The 21,504-nt window shown below is 38.8% G+C and overlaps 1 protein-coding gene across 4 annotated transcripts in view; it reads left to right on the plus strand.

The window, feature by feature from the left end:
• Nucleotides 1-21,504, plus strand: part of LOC136249509 (guanine nucleotide-binding protein G(s) subunit alpha-like) — a 53,218-nt gene that overhangs the window by 190 nt on the left and 31,524 nt on the right. For 2 of the 4 annotated variants that reach the window (XM_066041537.1, XM_066041536.1), the window contains exon 1: nt 18,994-19,241. The exons of 1 other annotated variant lie outside the window; for it this stretch is intronic. In XM_066041537.1, coding sequence (XP_065897609.1) covers nt 19,112-19,241 — 130 coding nt within the window. In that variant the 5' untranslated portion in view covers nt 18,994-19,111. Of the gene's footprint in view, nt 1-18,993; nt 19,242-21,504 lie in introns of those variants that run through there. One more of the 4 variants, XM_066041539.1, reaches the window with a different exon arrangement.

A 21,504-nucleotide genomic window follows, 5' to 3' on the forward strand; every position in this document is an offset into this window, starting at 1 on the left:
TAATGTTTTGACAGCAGTTGATGATGGCCAGGCAAAGAACTGCGAGAAGAACTACTGTGATAGTGTGATAGTAGGGAAAAATTCCCACTCCTATAGCTCTACCTATAGCTAGGGGCATTAACTAGCATTATCTACAGCTACTGTATTATGTTGCTGATATGAACATCCGGGCCAAGAATAAAGGTGAAAGTGGTAGTAAGGCTCAATCCTATTATTCTGCTGAACAGGCAAGGGAGTCTGGGACTCAGGGGACATGCTCCCTCAGGAAAGTATAAGTATTAGAACTTTTTTGTTTTAATTGCTTCAAGTATAAAAATTTCAGCCAAAAGGTGATGATCAAGGCTCTGGTCTTATGCACTGGTTGGAGTGGTTGTATCGATACTGCACTGTGACATCCTTGAGGGGTTAGTGCTGGCATTGTCCATGGCAATACTATTCCATCTCCCAGAGTCTTGATGATTGAGTCCTCCATTCCTTTCTCTGCTGCTCCAATCCTGAAGTTGTGACCATAGTCAAAAGGTGACGATCGAGGCTCTGGTCTTGCATCTATACTGTACTGCAACACCCTTGAGGGGTTAGTACCGGCATTGTCCATCGCAATACTGTTCCATCTCCCATATACAAGTCTTGATGGTTGAGTCCTCTATTCCTTTCTCTGCTGCTCTAATCCTGAAGTTGTGACCAAAATATTAAAAAATGGTTATAACATGATAAATGATTATGATGATAACAATTACAAATGTATTTATTTAGCTGTGTAGCAACTGTGAACTAGTTAGACACTTGCAAGTTTAATTAGGTGTCTGAAGCATTTAACATGCACAGATATGAGATATATTCGTCACATGCAGGCAGTAAAGATAGATTTACTCTAATAGAACAGTCATACTACACCGTAAATTCATACTTCCGAATTTACAGTGTTATGAAACAATCATTATTATGTTTGGATTTTACTGACTCTCCAAGATAATATTCTGCATTAATGTTAATTGCTCATTTCCAAAAAATTACCTTTTAAACCAAATGTAGAGTCTATCACTGACAAAAATGAGTGATATCCACCCCAAAAACACCTTCGCTGTAAAAAAGGTGCGCCCAAGAAACTACAAGTACCTGGAACCCAATGTAAAAAAGAAAAAGAAAAAACAGCTCAGCTGAAGTGAAAAGTAACTGGTAACTTAAAGAGCTGATATCTGAAGAGGCCAAGAATACAATTACTAAAGTTTAATCCATGCAAGAACACCTTGGCTATAATACAGGTGTGTACATGAAAGTAACTGGCAACTGAAATGGCTGATATCTGAAGTGGCCAAGAATGAATGGTCATATACAACTAATTCAAAAATTTAACACTGAACCTTTATAATTCAGCTGTGTTTTATATTCACTCTTGCTGCATCATAAAGTAATTTCTTTTAACTCTAATTGGCTGGTAATTTGGCCGCCTTTTTTTGCTCTATTATACTGACTATTAAAAAAGGCAGCCAAATTACCAGCCAATTAGAGTTAAAAGAAATTACTTTACGATGCAGCAAGAGTGAATATAGAACACAGCTGAATTATAAAGGTTCAGTGTTAAATTTTTGAATTAGTTGTATATGACCATTCATTCTTGGCCACTTCAGATATCAGCCATTTCAGTTGCCAGTTACTTTCATGTACACACCTGTATTATAGCCAAGGTGTTCTTGCATGGATTAAACTTTAGTAATTGTATTCTTGGCCGCTTCAGATATCAGCTCTTTAAGTTACCAGTTACTTTTCACTTCAGCTGAGCTGTTTTTTCTTTTTCTTTTTTACATTGGGTTCCAGGTACTTGTAGTTTCTTGGGCACGCCTTTTTTACAGCGAAGGTGTTTTTGGGGTGGATATATTATACTATAACGATGCTACATTAAAGTTGAAAGTGTGCAGGGTTAATTAACACTACAGCTTGCAATAAATTAGCTGTGTTGTCTATATATATCATACAGTACTAGATGCAGATTCATGGTAATGTGGCTTCACTCACAAGAATCATCTGTAATGGTGCCTGGATTGATTGCAGAGGCCTTGTTATGCTGTATAATGGGTAGAACATACTGAAAATGAAGCAGAATTGCTGTTTGCATCCGGGCATGCAGTTACATGTTGAATCACACAACTTTTGTATGGTTGTATTGATTTCAGAATAGCTTCTTGTACTTCTTTGTTCATATTAATGCTGTATAACAGGTAGAACAAAGCTGAAAACGAAGCAATAAAGCTATTTCATATATGCTTCAGGACTAACATTTTTGATGTCGAGTGGTTTCATGTACAAATATCTAACAGTATGGACCTAAAGGATGATCATGGCATACACAAGACCATGTGTATTTCATTTGCAAAATATTCTTAACAGGATAAGTTGCTGCAGAAACTATGGAGGATTCTCAATAGTGTTATGTGTGGTGACTGTTCTATTAGAGTATTTGACTGGCTGCTTTATTAGAGTATCTCAATATTGTATTTTAAGGGGGGGTATGTGCCCCACTTTGGATCTGCCACTGACTTCTTTTCTTTGATACGATACAGTATGCGTTGGTTCACCAGTCATAAATTATGCTACAGGAAAAGTTAACAAACAAGTGTAAGGAAATCTTATATTTGAGTAGGGATCATAGAATAAACAAGGGAGGTCATCTGCAGTTATACTAGTGGACATTTTATTCCTATGGCTGTAAGTAGAAAATTAGCAACAATATATCAAATGTCAGAGCAGGATTATAACAGAGGAGTAGCCAATGGGGAAGTCTCAACGACTAATCTGTGATATAAGTGCGTGGCTTCTCTCCAAGTTACAGAACTTGTAGGTACTTCAGTGTTGTACATGCATGGCAAAAATTGCTGATGCTGTATTACCTATATGCATTTTACGTATTTGCCGTATTTACCATTTGTAAAAAAAAACTTCTTTCAAGTCAATGGTAATTAAAAATTAAACATTTCTTACTGGGCTGTACATAAAAATTGCACAACAGCTAGTACACCTAAATATATTATAGCTATAACAAATATAAGTTCATTAGTTATATCACAGTAGTATACAGTATCTTCAAGTCCTACCTACGTAGTTGTTGACAAGAGTCAGGTGACAAGGAGGACAAATATAAAATTATAATATGTAATTATAAGATGTTCTATACTGTTGTGATATAACTGCTAATTAAGTGAAAGATTTGAGGGTACTTTGATGTGTATGGCTTGTATAAACCGTATAGCCTAAATATTTCGAGCAGGAAAATTTTTGCTGATTTCACGGTTTTGGATATTCTCAGCGAACATTTTACCCTCGAAATATTTAGACCTCCATATAGTCTAATACGTTTTGGGAATGTTTGCAAATCCCCAAAAATTTTATTTTAGCAACATTGCTCAACCTCGAAATATTTAGACTATACGATACCATGGCCATGAGGGATTTGCCTGATATATGCGCCCAAGCCCAAGGGCCGCAGGCCCAAGGGCGTAGGCATATATATCAGGCAAATCCCAAGTGGCCATTGTATATCATTAGTAGGGACCACAAAGGAGTGGTGTGGCCCACAAAATAACATCACCCAAAAACCATCCTCAGTTTTCCCAGACGACAATGAAGCACTATTGGTTAGGTAAAACTAGGCCCAAAGAAGCTTTCAGATTGAGCCGAAACGCCTTCAAAAAGTTGCTACGGAATTTAAAAAAAAATCATTTAACGGAATTTTCTACTGACTGACTGAGTAAGTAAGTAACTGACTGACTGATGCCTTCAGACAAGTGTAACTCAATAACTGCTAAGGTTACGGGCTTGATTTTTTCACTGTTCAACATCGCTTCGGCCTGACAGGTGCAGCATACCGCAGTATGTACAATGCATTCTTCATGGACTTACCAGTATCCTCCTTTGTGTCCCATTCATCTTTGCTGACAGCGAAAAGTGTTGATTTGGCAGTAGCACGTGATGGCTTCCCTTCATAATGGAAATCATCCGTATTTTTCATAGTAGCTATTTTGATTGCAACTAGAGGTGCTTTTCAAACAGTTCTTGATTCGTACTACTGTGTAACGAGTTAAACATAGTTGACAATGAAGGGTAATGGATACTTCAATTTTCAGATGATAATTGATATAGCTGGGGTGTGCGGCACCATTTCAGATGCGGTATGCGTAGGTTCACCAGTCCTAATAATTATTTACAAAACAAGTCAACAAACAAGTACATAAAAAATTAGAATTTTCAACTAGAGTAGGGACCATAGCACATCGATAAAAAATACTGAAACAAGCAAGTTGAAGTAGTCTATGACATTAATGCACCTATCAATATTAATCCCCACTACCCCTTCCCGGGATTAGTGAGGGATTTTGGCCCGATTTGATCTGAAATTCTGCCCCATTAGTGGGGCATTTGACCATTCGAATTCTAGGTGCTTGTTTAACTAGCAAGCTACATAATAACTAACCTGTTTCCTAAAGTGCACTGCAGCCATAATATATGTGACCGGATTTGCAAAAAGGTACCTTTTCCGCACATTTTACATACCAGCAAACAAAATGATGTAACATTTGAATCCTTACACTGATTAACTTGCACTTGGTATCAAATTGCAGCCAGATACCATAGCTACACTCATGAAAAAGTTCAGGTAATGGTATGCTATGATTAAAACGTTATGATGCTTCAAAGTTCAGAATATGGGTCAAATTTTGTGTCTGAAAAGGGTACCTTTTTGCAAATCCGGTCACATGTGGAGATTTGACCACTGGTCATTCCGCAATGGGTGGAGAATTTGATTTTCAAAAAATCAAATCCCCACCATATCTCCTATTACGCCTGGGAGGGGGAGGTGAAGAATAATTTTGATAGGTGCATAAATCACAGTAGAACAATAAGAAGTGTTATATATATCCCTACTGTGCATTTCCATTATGGTATCTTGAGCACAGTAGGGATATAACACTTCTTATTGTTATACTGTATTTAATATCAATCACAACTCCAGCTTGTTTCAGCACTTTTTATCGATGACGATGTGCTATGGTCCCTACTCCAGTTGAAAATTCTATTTTTTGTTTGTACTTTTTATTATATACTACTCTGGTATGTTCACCTGATATAGGTGAATGAAGACAAATCTGCATTTGCCACATCACTTTTATACAGAGGTTTGCAAACATTGATTGTGGGTTTACATTGAGGGCACAAAAAGAAATGATTGTGGGTTTCACTGGTTGGTGATACCATTTTAAACCAAATAACTACTTTGTGGATGACTAAAGTAACCTAGGGTGCTAAAATAAATACTTAGGCGTATAGGTTGGGAATGTCTGAGGCATCTTCTTCATGCAGTTGAAATGTGCAGTGTAGAAAAACAATCTCCACACTATTTAGTGAGGACTAGTAACTGAACTATGAAATGCTGACTCACGCAATTCTTTTTCCTTCAAAATAATGCCTACCCTAACTAAACCAACATGTTAAACTCAAACCCACAATGCAAAACTTTAAGCAGCTCCACAATGCAAAATTTTAAGCAGCTCTATATAGAAGGGAACCAATGCATCAGCATCAAAGACAGTTGTGGTCAGGCTATATCATGATATTGCCCTAACCACAGGGCGGTATCATGATATTGCCCTGTACTCAGGGCAATACATGAATATAGTTTTATGGTTTCCTTTGATCTGAGGTGTCAAAGTGGATATTAGATAGTCCCATATGACCCAACTGCTTTTTGATCATTGGGTAGAGGAAATGACTTATCTAATGAAAATCCACCAGACCCTTATAGTTTATCTGCTCTGAAATGACTCGACAAGAAAGTCATGTGAGTAGACATTATGAATTAGGCTATTATGACATGGTCAGGAGCTTATGAGCTGCTGAAGGTGGCAAACAACTTTGGCAGCTAATGATATAAGCTCCTGATTGAGACTATAATTATATGTTGATTTCACTGGTGCTTCTGCACTGTACTGCACATCAGTTCATTAAATTGAGGGACTTATAACTAATGTAGTTCTATTAATGAGTGTAAGAAAGCTATTTTTGGACCTACTTGACATGGGAATTCTTATTATAGACATATGTTTAAAAAAAACAACAACAATAAGCCTTGCACTATTTTTTGGTCCAGTAATCCAAAAAGGTATAAAGTGACATTGCATGAACAGAGACAAATCAGGCCCAGCCATAACCTTACCCTAACCCTATCATGCTATGTTTGTCTGAAAGTATTGGTCAGAGAAAATTCTACATGACCAATTGTGATAGATTGGCCACTATATGTGACCGGATTTGACAAAACCAGGCTTCCACACACATCCAGATTTGCGACTTTAAAGGACCACAACTCAGTGTAGGAGTAAGCTATCACTTTCAAAATTTGACCTGTTATTATTTAATGCAGTGAAAGACATTTGTGAAAATTGTAGGTCAATACCCTACTGAGAGGTCAAGTTACAAGCAGTTAAAGTTGAAGTAATGGATGTGTGTGGAAGCCTGGTTTTGTCAAATCCAGTCACATATACTAACACTCAAGTTCAAGTATTTTTGAATTTCTCATCAACTGATTTAACAAAATACAGCACTGTATTTATACACACAAGATCTAGAACCAGTAAAACTGGTTTTACTAGTTACTATAATTAGTTTTACAAAAATCAGTGAGCATGAATAATCATGCTTTCCTAGGTGTTAAATATTTAAAAGAGCATTATTACTGTTGTCAGCAGTTGCTAGTTCTCCTTGTCTGTCACATCTTTCCCCTTCTCCAGTCAAACTTGTTTGACAGCATCGTGAGAGGGCATCTGCATTACCATTACTTATGCCAGGATGGTGTGTAACTGTGAACTGGTACTGCTGTAAACTGAGGCTCCATCTGGTCAGCCGTGAGTTGGTATCCTTCAGTCTGTCCAACCAGACTAAGGAACGATGGTCAGTTTGTACAGTGAATGTGCGCCCCATGAGATAGATCTAGAAATGGAATGCTCCAATTCCCAGTTTTATTGCAAAGCATTCTTTCTCTATGGTGGAGTATCTTTCTTCCCGTGGGAGTAGCTTCTTACTAAAGTATGCAACTGGATGGATTTGACTGTCTGTTGAATACTGGCTGAGCACTGCACCAACACCTGGATCTGAAGTAGAGATGCGGCGATTATGCCAGCATAATTTCGGGCATAATAGGTATGTGTGGAAATCAGGAATTATGCTAGCATTTTGAGGTGATTATAAAGCTTTAACAGTAAGAAAATCTGCAGAATGCACAATTCCGTTAAAAAAGATCGAGATACTCTAATAGAGCAGTCAGAATCTCTAATAGAACAGTCACTGAATATTATTTACTCTAATAAAGCAGTCATATTAAAGTCAAATACTCTAATTCAGCAACCATCTAAAGAATTCAAGACTATTTGAAGCTTAAACATCAATGAAAATAGTCTGATACAGCAATAAACTGGCATTATTAGCCAATTGTGGTGGCATAATTTTGGGAATAATGGGCAATTCTCAAAAGCATAATAGGTGATTTTTTGAGCACTGCTCAAAAGCATAATGCTCAATTTTTGGAGCATAATAGCCTCATGCCTAATCTGAAGCGTCAGTTTGTAATATGAATGGCTTGCTGAAATTAGGACCATTGAGCACCGGAGAGGTACATAAGTGAGTCTTCAGTTCATGAAATGCAGAGCCACACTCTGATGTCCAAGTAACTTTTGTAGGTCGGTTCTTCTTCGTTAGATCTGTGAGGGGTGCTGCCAGTGTTGAATAATTTGGGATAAATTTTCTATAGTAACCAGTTATCCCCAGAAATGCTCTTACTTGCTTGCTTCTTAGTGATAGGTTGACTAAGAGCTTGTACTGCCTCCACTTTAGATAGCTCTGGTCGCACCACTCCTCTGCCCACTATGTGGCCCAGATAGACACACTCAGTCATGCCAAGTTGGCACTTTTGTGGTTTTACTGTGAGGTTGGCTTTACGGAGCTGTTGCAGGATTATTGTGAGATGCTGCAGATGATTCTCCCATGTGTCACTTAAAATGATGAGTAAGCAGTGGCAAAGTCTTGTGTATCCTTAGTGAGTAAATCCATCATTTGTTGAAATGTTGATGGTGCACCATTGAGTCCAAAGGGCATAACTGTAAATTGAAACTGCCCAGCAGGAGTAACAAAAGCAGTCTTATTGCATGAAGCTTTTCCCATTGGCACCTGCCAGTATCCCCTAGTAAGATCAAGCATTGACAAAAATTGTGCTTGACCTAGCTGGTCAATCAGATCATCGACTCTAGGCATAGGATATGCGTTAGTTTGTGAAATGGCATTCAAACGCCAATAATCTACACAGAGTCTAAGGGACCCATCCTTTTTGGCTATAGGGACAATTGGTGCAGCCATTCACTCACTGATGGTTCATCATTCCTTGATCCAACATTTCCTTGAGCTCTTGTTTAACCATCGCCTGGAAAGCTTGTGGCACTCTGTATGGTGGTAGGCTTTACATCACTAGTCTGGATATGGTGTTCTGGTTTGGAACTAAACACATCCTTGAATTCTGTTATCAAATCACTAAGGTCATTCTGTTAGGATGTTGTTAACTGCTTTCCAAATAATGGTGTACCTAAGGTCTGGTGAAATCTTTCTACCAGGCCATCTGTTTGTGGATGTAAGGGGTAGTCCTGATTGGGTGGACATGTAGCATTCGGTACAATTCTGTTAAAGAGCTGTGATGTAAAGTTACTACCTTGATCAGTAAGTATTTCACCAAGTATTCCCACTCTTGAAAACACACCAATCAGTGCTTCTGCAACGTGAGATGCATCAGTTGAATGCAGTGGTATGGCCTCTGGGTATCTGGTGGCATAGTCACAATTGAATCACTAGCATATACCTCTTATCCGAGCGACTGCGAGGTAACGGTCCAATGATATCCATTGCAATACGTTGGAATGGTTCAGACAAAATTGGCAAAGGTAGCTTGTTGGCCATGATGACGGGATGTCGGGGATGATTTTAGACAAATTTCACACTGGCAGCAGTATTCTGCTACATCTTTGTAAATTGACAGCCAGTAGAACCAATGTAATATTTGCTGTGCTGTCTTGTCTTTACCCAGATGACCAGCTAAGGGGATGGTATGAGCCAATTGTAGTACTCCTGGACGACATTCTTCTGGAAGTACCGACTGTTCAATTTCCATCTCATTAGGATTCTTCTGTGGTGGCACCCACTTTCTGTACAGCAACACATCTTTCTCAAAGAATTGTTGGCTCATCCCATCAAAGCTGTTTTTCATACTTTTCCAAATCTTCTCTAGTGTAGGGTCAGCTTTCTGTAGATTTCTTAACTGTTCCAATGATACATCAGTCAGAACAGCTGTTAGATGGCACCTCTTTAAGCAGTCCTTCTTAACATGTCCAAGCTTAATTCCCACATGTAAAGCACTTCACTGGAATATTCCTTTTAAAGGGGGCTTGTGGCACTGCTGTAATGCCTCTTCTGGCTTGCACATAGTTATCTGCTAACATACTAGTCTCTAGGCTGGATTTTGGCTTTCTTTCTTTAACATATCTTTAGGGAGGATATTCAAAAGCTGTTCTAGGATTACCTGGTCTTGGATTGCCTCTACTGTTATGCAGTCTTTTAGCCACTTCTTTACTATATGACCCAGCCTTATCACTAGTTCTTGATATGATTCACTGTGCTTTTTAAAAGTTGTTCTGAACTGTTGGCGATAGCTCTCTATAGTACTTATAAAGGATTGCTTCTTTGAGCTTGGTATAATTGGCTGCTTCTTCACTGCTTAGAGCTGCATAAGCTTGCTGTGCTTTGCCAGTCAAATATGGTGCTAGTTTAAATGCCCAATCAGTGCTGCTGTTCAAGCTTTTCTGAAGTTACAAGTCATTCAAAGGTAGTAAGGTATGCCTCTATGTCATCTGCTTCTGTTAACTTCCTAAAATAGATGTTAGGCTGTGATTGTCTGGGAATAGGGCTAGAGGTTACCCCTTCTAGTAGGGCTTTCATCAAGTTTATTTGTACTTTCCTCTCTTCCTGGCGCTGAGCTAATTCTTGTTCCTGGTGCACCTTTTCCCAGCATTTCTCCTCTTTATGGGTTAATTGTTAACAAAACCTTTAGCAGCTGGGCCAGGCTAGGTTCTTCGCTGATCTTACTGGCTTGGTCTGTCTCACTCATGGTTTGTCCATAAACTGAATACTCTCAACCAGAACACATTGTCATAGAATACAGTTAGCTATCTATCTCTTTGTAGCACTCACAAATTTAATACTTAGGAACCTCACGTGGGTCTCTCTGCCTTCCTTGCAGAGATGTATCCAAAAAACACTCCTGTCACTAAATGTGATAGTTTGGCCACTACTAACACTCACGTTCAAGTATTTTTGAATTTCTCATCAACTGATTTAACAAAATGCAGCATTGTATTTATACACACAAGATCTAGAACCAGTAAGACTGGTTTTACTAGTTACTATAATTAGTTTTACAAAAACCAGTGAGCATGAATAATCATGCTTTTCGCCTAGGTGTTAAATATTTAAAAGAGCATTATTACTATTGTCAGCAGTTGCTAGTTCTCCTTGTCTGTCACACAGTGATAATTTTGTAGCAATCTACCATACGCAAGGAAATTTTGACGTCAAAAAACTTTGACGAATTTGATGAATCAGTTTAATTCGTCAAATTTAAATTTGTCAAATGTTTATAAGCGCCCTTAAAAGTACAGGTTTTCCCTACAATTTCTTGATTTTCGTCAACATTTTATTCGTCAAATCTGCCGAAGTCTGAATTCGTCAAATTTTTCTTACGTCAAAATTTCCTTGCGTACGGTATTGGAAACATTTCTGAAGGCACACATTATATTTTGGGTTATACCCAACCAATACTGCCAAGGCGCCACAAGGGTATTGTGAGGGTGATTTCTGGTCAATATTTTGAAAGTGCAAACATCCATTATCCATAATATACAGTACTAACCAGGATGATAAAGAAATGGGGTGCATGTTAGCATCTATAAGGTACCTAAAATGCATGGTCATGGAACATATGAAGAGACACTTTGAGAATGTACAACAGTCATATGGGATAACAACTTTAATGTAATACTCCTGACAAGTATATAATAGAGATGTTTTGTTTTACTAAAGGGTAAAAGTTGTCTACTACATAGTAATTTTGATGCATTGCAATAAATATGTGCAGGCGCCGCACAGCTAATTAATGGTCATATATCAAAAGGCAAAAATTGGATCACGTTGGAATACCCCCACTGTCACATAATGGTCATACCATCACTGATTCCACCCACAAAGCTAATATCCTCAACGATTACTTTAGCTCAGTGTTTACCACCGAAGACACCCAGTTTACTCTCACACCAGATGAAAGCCCTTATCCTGATATACAGCCTATTTCCTTTACTTATGCTAGACAAACACTTGCATCCAATTACAGACCAATATCGCTAACCAGTATAAGCTACTAGATCATGGAGCACCTATTTCACACTCATCTCTTCTCCCACCTAGAATCAATAAATATTCTCTGCGACCAACAACATGGGTTCCAACCTAGAAGATCATGCGAATCACAACCATAAATAACATCTCTAAATCTCTTGACTCTGGCTTTCAAACTGATATCATCTTTCCAGATATATCTAAGGCATTTGATAAAGTCCCCCATCACCATTTATGTAACAAATTATCCTACTATGGTATTAGAGGGGAACTACTAACATGGCTCCAAAACTTCCTCATTGGTAGGCATCAACAAGTAATTCTTGATGGTTCAACCAGTAAGTCACACACAGTTAACTCTGGTGTCCCCCAAAGAACAATTTTAGCCCCTCTATTATTTTTATGTTATATTAATGACCTACCATTATCAGTCAATGCCAACATTGGTCTGTATGCTGACGATACCATACTTTACACTGTTATTCACTCTACATCTGACTGTTTATCACTCCAAAAACGATCTTAACTTCTTATCACATTGGGGCACTAGATCTGGTATGTTTTTTAATCCTGATAAAAGTGTATGCATGAGAATCACCCGTAAACACAATCCGATTACCTACAACTACACCATTAATGACATCTCTATCACAGAAGTTCATCTACTAAATATTTATAATTAGGAGTTACAATCACCAATGATTTGTCATGGTCCACGCACACATTACTAACATCACATCCAAGGCTCTATCAGTCAAAGCATTCCTACAGAGAAATCTTAAGTCCTGCCCAACTCAAATTAAATTGAAATGTTATAATGCCATGACAAGACCAATTTTATAATACGCCAACTCTGTCTGGTCCCCTCACATCAGAAGAGACATTGATAAGCTTGAATGAGTTCAGAGGCAATCTGCCAGATTCATTATGGCTGATTTCTTGTGTTTCAGCAGCATAACCAACATGCTCATTGACCTTAACATTCCTAGTTTAGAACACTGCAGACGAGTATCCAGTATCACCCTCCTCTACAAAATTGTTCATAATCTCATTGATATATCTCCTGTTGATTTAATCCCTGTCACTTCTAATACCAGAGGACATAACCAAAGATTTCATCATATCTATGCAAGGACCAATCAGCACAGTATCTCATTCTTCCCTAGATCAATAAGACTGTGGGATTCACTCCCACCTGACCTAATCCAACAACAACAATTTTGATCTAGGGAAGAATGCCCTGGATTCAAACTGCAGGTCACCCACTGCAAGCCACCCAAAGTTAGACATTGGGTGACCTGCAGTTCGAATCCTGGGGTTGGAGGGATTTATTTCCTTACTTTGGCCCCTTCTCTGTTACACCTTATCAGTCACTAAGTCAAATCATTAAGTCTAAGTCCTTGAAATTAGGTTAGGTAATCATAAGGCTGCAGCACATGTTGCTGTCAGACCTTCAGTGCTGGTCACTGTAAAGTGTTGATTGATAATAATATTGCAAATTTTTGAGCACCAACTGAATTAAACTACTATTACTTTCCCCTACCAATCAGTAATCCCATAATATAAAACATATTGTATACATGTTTCATATGTGCGTTAATCCTCAAACTGAGGCTGCACATTTTTGGAATAAAAATTACTTAATGTAGTGCTGTCATTTGGTTTTGGTTTTTCTAGCTATGTGTTTTTACATTGGCATGACTTTGTGATTGCATCCTTTACTGACAAATTAAAGTAGTTAACAGCTTTCTATACACCCATAAATTGGAAGCCATCCAAAGACATGCTGCCGCGTTTTGTGATGCCGGTCAGACTACCGCCGAACAAGCAGCGTGTCAACCATGATCAATTCACTTAACTGGCAATCTATCAGCAGACAGCATGAGGAAATACGCTTCATTATGTTTTCAAGATTGCTGATTGTTGAATTACCTTTACCAGATAATTAGCTACATCACACTAGCACCTAGAGTGACTCGTGGAAACTATAAAATTTGTAATGCCTTCAATCACTGTGAACCCCTACAAGTTTAGTTTCTTCCCTAGCAAATGGAACAAATTACCCCTTTGTGATTGCTCCGTAGATAATTTCAAGATCATGCTAAAATCAATGACTGAATATAGCTAGCTATTAGCTATATACTCATTTATGAGGTTTACAAATAATAACTTAGGTTGGATACAAGGTTAAAGACAATGGCAGAATACAAACAAAATCAGACCGGCTATTATGACGGTGTGCTATAATAATTATTAGGATGTTTTGTGTACAAATGCACAGAGCTTTTTGGTACTGAATGAATGGGGCAGCAGGGGCGCACAAGTAGGTCACGTGTGCTGGCAGCGTGGTCTATGTAGTCTCGCGCAGCCAGACCACTATTTCTCCCCACGGCGCTTATCGATTAGAGATTATAAGCGCCTGCTCGAAATAGGGTCTGGTACACTTCCAATAGGCCAGTTGTGACAGCACCCGGTAGGAATGTGAGGTGTCGATTACGCCGCTCGAAAAGGCGTTAACAAGCACACGTAAGAATTCGCCATTGCATGCTGGTTCTTTTTTATTTAAATTTTAAGGGTACATTATCAACACCTATTTCGAGCAGGCGCTTATAATCTCTAATCGATAAACGCCGTGGGGAGAAATAGTGGTCTGGCTGCGCGAGACTATGGTCTATGATGGAATGCAGTGATGGCAAAGTATCTTCAAATGTTTTCTTGACCCTTCCTGCTGAGTTGTTAGTTTATATATTTTCATTTTTACCAACTGCGCGTGACAAGGCAAGACTTCGCTACGTATCACAAAGAATAAGGAGTGTCAGCGAAACACCATCATTGTGGACTAAATTCGAGTGGCCTCATTATGATAACCGCGAAGAACGATTAGTCAGTGCTGTACTGAAAGTGTGTGGAGACCACGTTAAAGTTTTGTGTTTCCCGGATCACGTGACACCAACCAAGTTGGTGTCCATGCTGAGAAGTTGCCGCTACGTGACGCAGGTTAGCCTGGGAACTTATCTGTACACTGATCAGCTGGGCAAGGCTATGAGTCGGATGTTAAGAATACAGAAATTTGAATTTCACTGTGCTAGGTATGGGCTGGAGCCTATACTGCCATTTGTTGTACATTTAGAAGAGCTTACTGTTCACACAAAGGTGATTGATTATGACTGGTTGCAAAATTGGGTAGCTGCACGTTTTAAGCCTCCAAAATTGAATGTTGTTACAAAAGTTACTGCATATTTGATGCTAACCATTCTAGAGCACTGGAAAACATTGAATCGACAAGTACCAGTAGGTTGTACTGCTTGCTTCAAGTTGTATGATTATTTGAAAGTTCCTCTCAATTTAATTCCTGCTCTTCCAGAGTATCAGTTACAATTTGGTCAAGATGCTATGCTTTCTTTTACGAAAGCCAGTAACTTTGGGATGTTAGGGTTAAATAAAGGTCTGTTACTACTAACAGATTGTGTCCATAATGGGAAGAATATACATAAAGCATTTCTAAACAAGTATATGTACTTTGATGTCACTCTTTTAAATTGTAATGTTGAGAGCTTGAGTGTTGTAACTCATTTTGATGCCTCTAATTTTGGTCAACTTTACTCTGGACACTTGGAGCAACTAGCTATTGCATGCCCAAACCTTCAGCGTCTTAACCTAAAAGATAACCATCATTGTTTGAAGAGCTTACATGGGCTACGCAGCGTTGCCAATCATTGTAAATTGCAAGGACTGAACATAGTGTACATGCATGATATTGAGGATCACACGTATATGCACTGTGTTTGGGTTTTGGAGTTGTGGGAAATACTAGGCTGTGTAAAGCTAACACATCTAGCAGCAGACCTTAGTATTTTGCTGCCTAATAAGGAAGAGCATTCATACCAGGAGCTACTGATTAAGCAGTTTCAAAAATGTGCGTACCTAAAAGTTTTAGAGGTGTCTGGTTGTTTTCTATGTGAAATGTCTGATAATCCGTCTGTAGAAGTCCTGTCGCATTTCAGGTCACTGACTTACTTTAAGGTAGATGATTGTGAAACCAATTTTCCAGTTGAAGATATCCTTTCAAGTGGTAAAGAGCTAAAGTTGTTGAAGTATTGTTGTAGAAAAGAGATGTCCTTTACATCTGTGAACATATGCAGTCAAGGTTTGCAGCAGTTATGCATTGAGACAGAGTTCAGTAGGATGACTGAAACTCTAATGAATGCTGTGTCAGCTCATGGGGAACTGACTCATGTGGTATTATTTGTGAAGTCAATTACTGCTGAAGGAATTGATGCTCTTGTGACAAACTCTAAGAAGCTAATAACTCTCCATGTGTACATGGTCGAACCAATACATAGTGAAGAAGGTGCAAGGCTCAATCTGAAGATACTCAAGGCAAATCTGAAGGATCAGTTTCCCTATAGAAGACTGTTTACTGCAAGTGGTTTCAAGGTGGTACAAGGGAGAACACTGTACAGGAAATCTAATGTGCTGAGAGAACGAAACACTGATCTCTTATCAATGTGGTAGTCACTTGTAAATATACTATTTTGTTCAAATTCTGTTATAAGATTGGCACTAAAAGTATTTGTCCCATAATAATAACTAGTTACTGTACTGCCATATAATTTTTTGCAAGATGTTATAGTTTTTTTTTGGGTGAGATTCCATTTTGTAGGAAACGCATAGTTGCTGAATTGTTTTCAAGAGTTAGTATCATTTTGATAAAAAAATAACATGTGCATGGACTTAGGCCCATAGACAGGGGGGTAGAACCCCTCTCTTGAAAAAAGGTCCACAATTTCAGTAAAAGTCTCCACTTTTTTTTGTGGGTTAGTGACTAAGTGTAGAATTCGCAGAAATGGGAATAATGTCTGATAAAGGTCATCGTTGGATAGGTTGGATTTTAAAGCACAATGTTTCTTTGCAGCATATATTGTTTGTACCCTTCCCCTAAAACAATCGGAACATTCTCTAATAGGCAGTCACCTGCGTACTCTAATAAAACAGTCAAGAATGTTTTGGTAACTATCCCACCAGGAATGTACATCGATGACCTGTGAATTGATAGACTTTAGCTAGCCTGTATATAGACTAGACCTGAGTCTATTATGCTTTCAAATTTGCCTATTCGGTATTCTTTTCAGGATTTCGGATTTCTTAAAGTTATTACCCATTATTCCCAAACATGAGACCTATTGTTCTTACATATAATTCTTGCTGTTTATGTGTGTTTATTTATATACTGCATGTATATGATATCAACTAAAGATAACAATTTTAGGATGTTTCAACTGTCATTGAAGAAATGCATCAATCAAAAACAGCTACGTAGCTGTAAGCATACATGTATATACTGATATCTCCAATCAAGTTGTCTGATTATTTTTGTAATGTGCCCGACAACTTCCAATTATTCTAACCATCCATTAATTAATTATGGCTGGCACAATAGGTCTAATATAGACTAGCTAAGTCAAAAGTTAGCTCCATAAACATTTTACATATCAAAATTAATTAATACTGATGAAAACTGACTGAGATTCACAAAGTATTCTAGTTAACTGATACTGAGTTACTTGAAGACTGTACCTACTGCTTCCAGATCTATAGATAAGAAGTCATATGATGGCCAGGAGTAGCTATATGCATGCAGCATTGGTACGCTTGTCAAGTCACTAGGTCTAAGTCCTTGTAGGTTAGGTAATCCTAAGCCTGCAGCACATGTTGCTGTCAGACCTTCAGTGCTGGTCACTGTAAAGTGCTAATAATAAATACTTTAGGTTTAAGGAAGAAAATCCATCCCTCCTGGAGGAAGACTGAGTGTGGCCCCGACTAGACATTGGGTGACCTGCAGTTCGAATCCTGGGGTTGGAGGGATTTTTTTCCTTACTTTGGCCCCTTTTCTGTTACACCTTATTCAGTCAGTAAAGTCAAGTCACTAGGTCTAAGTCCTTGTAGGTTAGGTAATCCTAAAGCTGCAGCACATGTTGCTGTCAGACCTTCAGTACTGGTCACTGTAAAGTGCTAATAATAATAATAATAATAATAAAAGCTGAAGTGACCCCAAGAGGAGTCCCCATGACTAGTCATATCGTCCTTAGTCTCCTCATTGGAACCATACACCTACACTACCACATACCCTTCATGTGTCTTTTTCCTGAGGTTGCAGGTGTCAGCAGTGCTACTATGTTGGCAAAAATTCACGTTTGTGTTATTTTTGCAATTTAAAAAGGAAGGTAGCTAGCTTGAACATAACTTAAGCATGCTTTTAAATAATGGAAATGGTCCGCCCGCCCGACCGCATGCAAACATGCCTGAGTCCAGGACGAGAAACAGAGAAATTACCTTTAAAGTTTCTTGTGATGTGACTGACCAACAGACCAACTATTTAATACTTAAAAACGAAAGACTGCTCTATTAGAGAGTTTTAAAATTGCTTTGTCATAAATCATAAATAGTTGTACTGAGAGCTAATTGATGTGTGCAGACAGCTTTATTGATCAACCAGTAGCTTATCTAACTAATGAAATCCATACAAGTGCAAATTATATTCATATGGTTATAGATGTCATTTAGTCTGGACTATGTCGCCACTATTATCTTAAACAAGATTCATAGTTGCAATGAATTCATTAGCCCATATGGTACTGCTAATAATACTCTAAACGTCAAAGCCTACAATTATTCTTTGAAGGATTGCTGTGCGCTGTAACAAAAATAAATCTAAAAATGGGTGACTGCTTTATTAGAGTAACTCAAAATAATTGTGCTCATAGCAGTAGCAGTTATATACTTACAATCACTTTTTTTGCTTTGACGTATTGAGTGGTTAGATGGCTGTTTATCTAGCTAATGAAATCCCTACAATTGTAAACTATATTCACACCGCTACTGGCGACACGTCTGACACGTTTGACTTCTATAATGTGATTCATTATTAAGGGAAGTTTATTAGTCCCTATGATGTATATAGCACTGTACAGTGGCGGATCTAGGAATAAAAAAGGTCACAGCCTAGTAATAGTACATAAAATATATTAAAAACTTCCTACACACTACTTTAGTAGCTACTGTGACTGCTCTAATTACAGTATCTCGATCGAGACGCACGCCGCGATAATTAAAACATTTAATTGTTACGCAATCATTTTTCAAAGGGGGTTTCCGTGGAAACCAATGAAACCCCCCTGGATCCGCCACTGCTGTACTAAGTGTTTCTGCTTAAAAGTAGTCTTGAAATGCTCTGTATAGTACCAAAATCCATAATGACTGTATTCACTGACTCTAATAGAGCATTCACCAAATTCGCAAAATTGTTATGTTAGGCTACCCAGCCGGCCAAATACTGGTAGCTAACTGGTAGTTAGCTACTAAACTGAGCTATGGATACAGCCAGCTACTAACTCTCTGCGGACCAGCCTGCGTATGTTTATGTGAACTGGGCTGAATAATAAGAACTATTATAGATTCTATTATTCAGCCCAGTTCACAGTATTTTCTTGACCTCCATATTTAAAAATGTGACGCATAATGACGTCATGGAAGTTTTCTGATTCATGAGTCACGCTCTCAGTTGATAACACCGAGCAATACTCAAGACACTGGATTTAAACGGGGCACTGTTTCCACATAGGCGTAATGCTTAGTGATGTCGTGCTGGAGGCCCAGTGAGGAGGAAGAACGAAGAAGACACAGCAAAGCTATTGACGACGAAATCTGTCGTGAAATACGCTCCTATGGATTTTCCCATCGTTACACTATCAGCCTGTTACTACTAGGTAACCTCGTGTATGTTTATTAATAGTGTCGCGTATTGCCTGAGTAGAGATCCCTCTTTCCAAGGCAAAGGGTAAAAAAAATGTCCTGGGCATGAAACTATCAGCGATACTATCAGTACAGACCTGATCCTTTTCTGGCTACATATACAAGAAAGCTAAAGGGAGCCCAAGACTATATGTGTGTAGAATAGAATCAGTTATGCCATGTCACATTATCATCAGTGTCATGCCCTACCCCTTTCATTAGATAATGGTAGGGGATAGGAAACCGGTACGGCCTTCTCTGTAGGAGCTGCTAAAATGCCGGCTGCCTGCATGAACAACGTGAGCATAAAATGTAATGCTCACGTGACCTCATGATGAGGCGCACGGCGTAAAACCGCATTAGGCTAATAGCCTAGCGTGTGCTTCTCCGTAGTGCAGTCTAACGGAATAGGCTGATAGCCCGGATATCCATAAGACTGCTCGCAGCGAAGCATCAAACACGAGGTTACAACTAAGTGGCGTACTTTTATAGTAAGCTTTTCGATTGTCGATTATGGCTTTCAATTGCAACGTTTGGTAGACGTAACAGTCCGTGCACTGAAAGAGGACAGGCAATACGGGGAGTATACAGATGTTCAATGGCGGACAGTGGGAATTTCAATCGTACAAAGGAATAAAAGTAGCAATAAAGCATTTATACGAGGTAGGAATGTAGCTGCTTACCAAAAGCCTAGCAATGGTGGGGTAATAAACCCTGAACTTGTTTATGGAGAAGTCACATGGGCCCTGCTGTATTGGTGGTGGTAAAAATTTTGGACTACCTAATCCATGGTCAGTATATTATGCACGTATCTATATTGAAAAACTGTGCTTAGCATTGGAAATGTGAGTTTGGATAGCTCTCACTTTACTAGGCTTGAGATCAACTGGCTACGTATCATAATTCCCTTCCCATGCAACCTGCTGTGATTGCAACCTGATGTGATGGAGAGAACAAATACAACATACATAAGTTTTACCCTTAGGCTGATCACTGCTGGGTAGTTGTGCATTTATACTTGCTATCTATTTCTCTATAGCTACTTGTAGTCAAAACCCAGGCTGACCAGGGCTCTACAGCACAGTCAAAGCCCTGGTAACTGTAGTGTAAAGTAACATTAGCCCGGGTTACGACAGCCCAAAGCCCCGGGTCAGAGCTACCATGTCAGGCTGGCTATGCCCTTGCTCTTGGTAACACATATAGGCCGTGGTAGTGAGTGTCACGTAGGTATGTGCTGTAGGGAACTATGCGACGTTAAGGGTCAAGGCCATCAAATTTGTGCCAATTCAACAGTCAATAGTAAACTTTCTAACCCACAATTGAAAGGTACTGAAATATCATCGCTAGGTTACCGGTAAAAGATTGAAAAAGCCTCTTATTCACAGGTCGAAGCGAAATTTGTCCAGTCAAGACTTTGACCGCAGTCACAGATTTCTCTACAGCATGTACCTATGTGACACCCCCTTGCAACCAAAAGCCACATTTTATATCCCTAGTAATGGTAGGTAATATTACTGAGCTAATGTTTGAAAGCTATAAAGTAGTGAGCGAGTTTCTAAACATGCCTAGCAAGATACAACTGTTGTAATTTACTACACAACTAGTGTCCATTAATAACAGCCAGGTGGATGGGTGGAAAATTACCCTCATTCACAAAATGCTACATGAAATCATTAATGATTTGTCTGTTTAATGTATGCTGTACTGTTTTACATCTTGAAGCTGGTTAGCTATCGCTATACAGGCCTGAACTCTAATTGTTTGCCATGAAAGTGTGTACCGGTGTAAGCAGTTATGTAACAATTTCACTGGCTGTGAAATAATGCATATGTGGACCACAGACACCTACAACGTAAGTGGGGTGAACTGCTGAATGAACACCATTACTCTGCCTTTTAGGATACCACTCCTGACATTTGTGCAAAGGCTAGCTTACTGTCTGTGACCTCTTTGGAATCTGGTCTGGCGCTGCTGGCCTCATTGCTTAAAGGGAGGTAGTTTCCATCACTAGATGCTTAAAATGCAGTCCTCTCTGAACATCCAAAGCAATAAAGTGGTACATGCTGAAACCTTTAGTATATATAAGCAAAACTGATTTATGTGAAATTCAAATATATTTGCCCTCAGTGCAGCTACAGCCTTGAGGGGACAATGCGATGGTATCGAAGATGTTCCAAGTGTCGTCGTGTTAAATTTGCAACAAAATCATCAAGTCAGACTGACTGAGGTATGCAAGTT

The sequence above is a fragment of the Dysidea avara genome, chromosome 3 (assembly GCF_963678975.1).
Source record: "Dysidea avara chromosome 3, odDysAvar1.4, whole genome shotgun sequence".
Classification (NCBI taxonomy): domain Eukaryota; kingdom Metazoa; phylum Porifera; class Demospongiae; order Dictyoceratida; family Dysideidae; genus Dysidea; species Dysidea avara.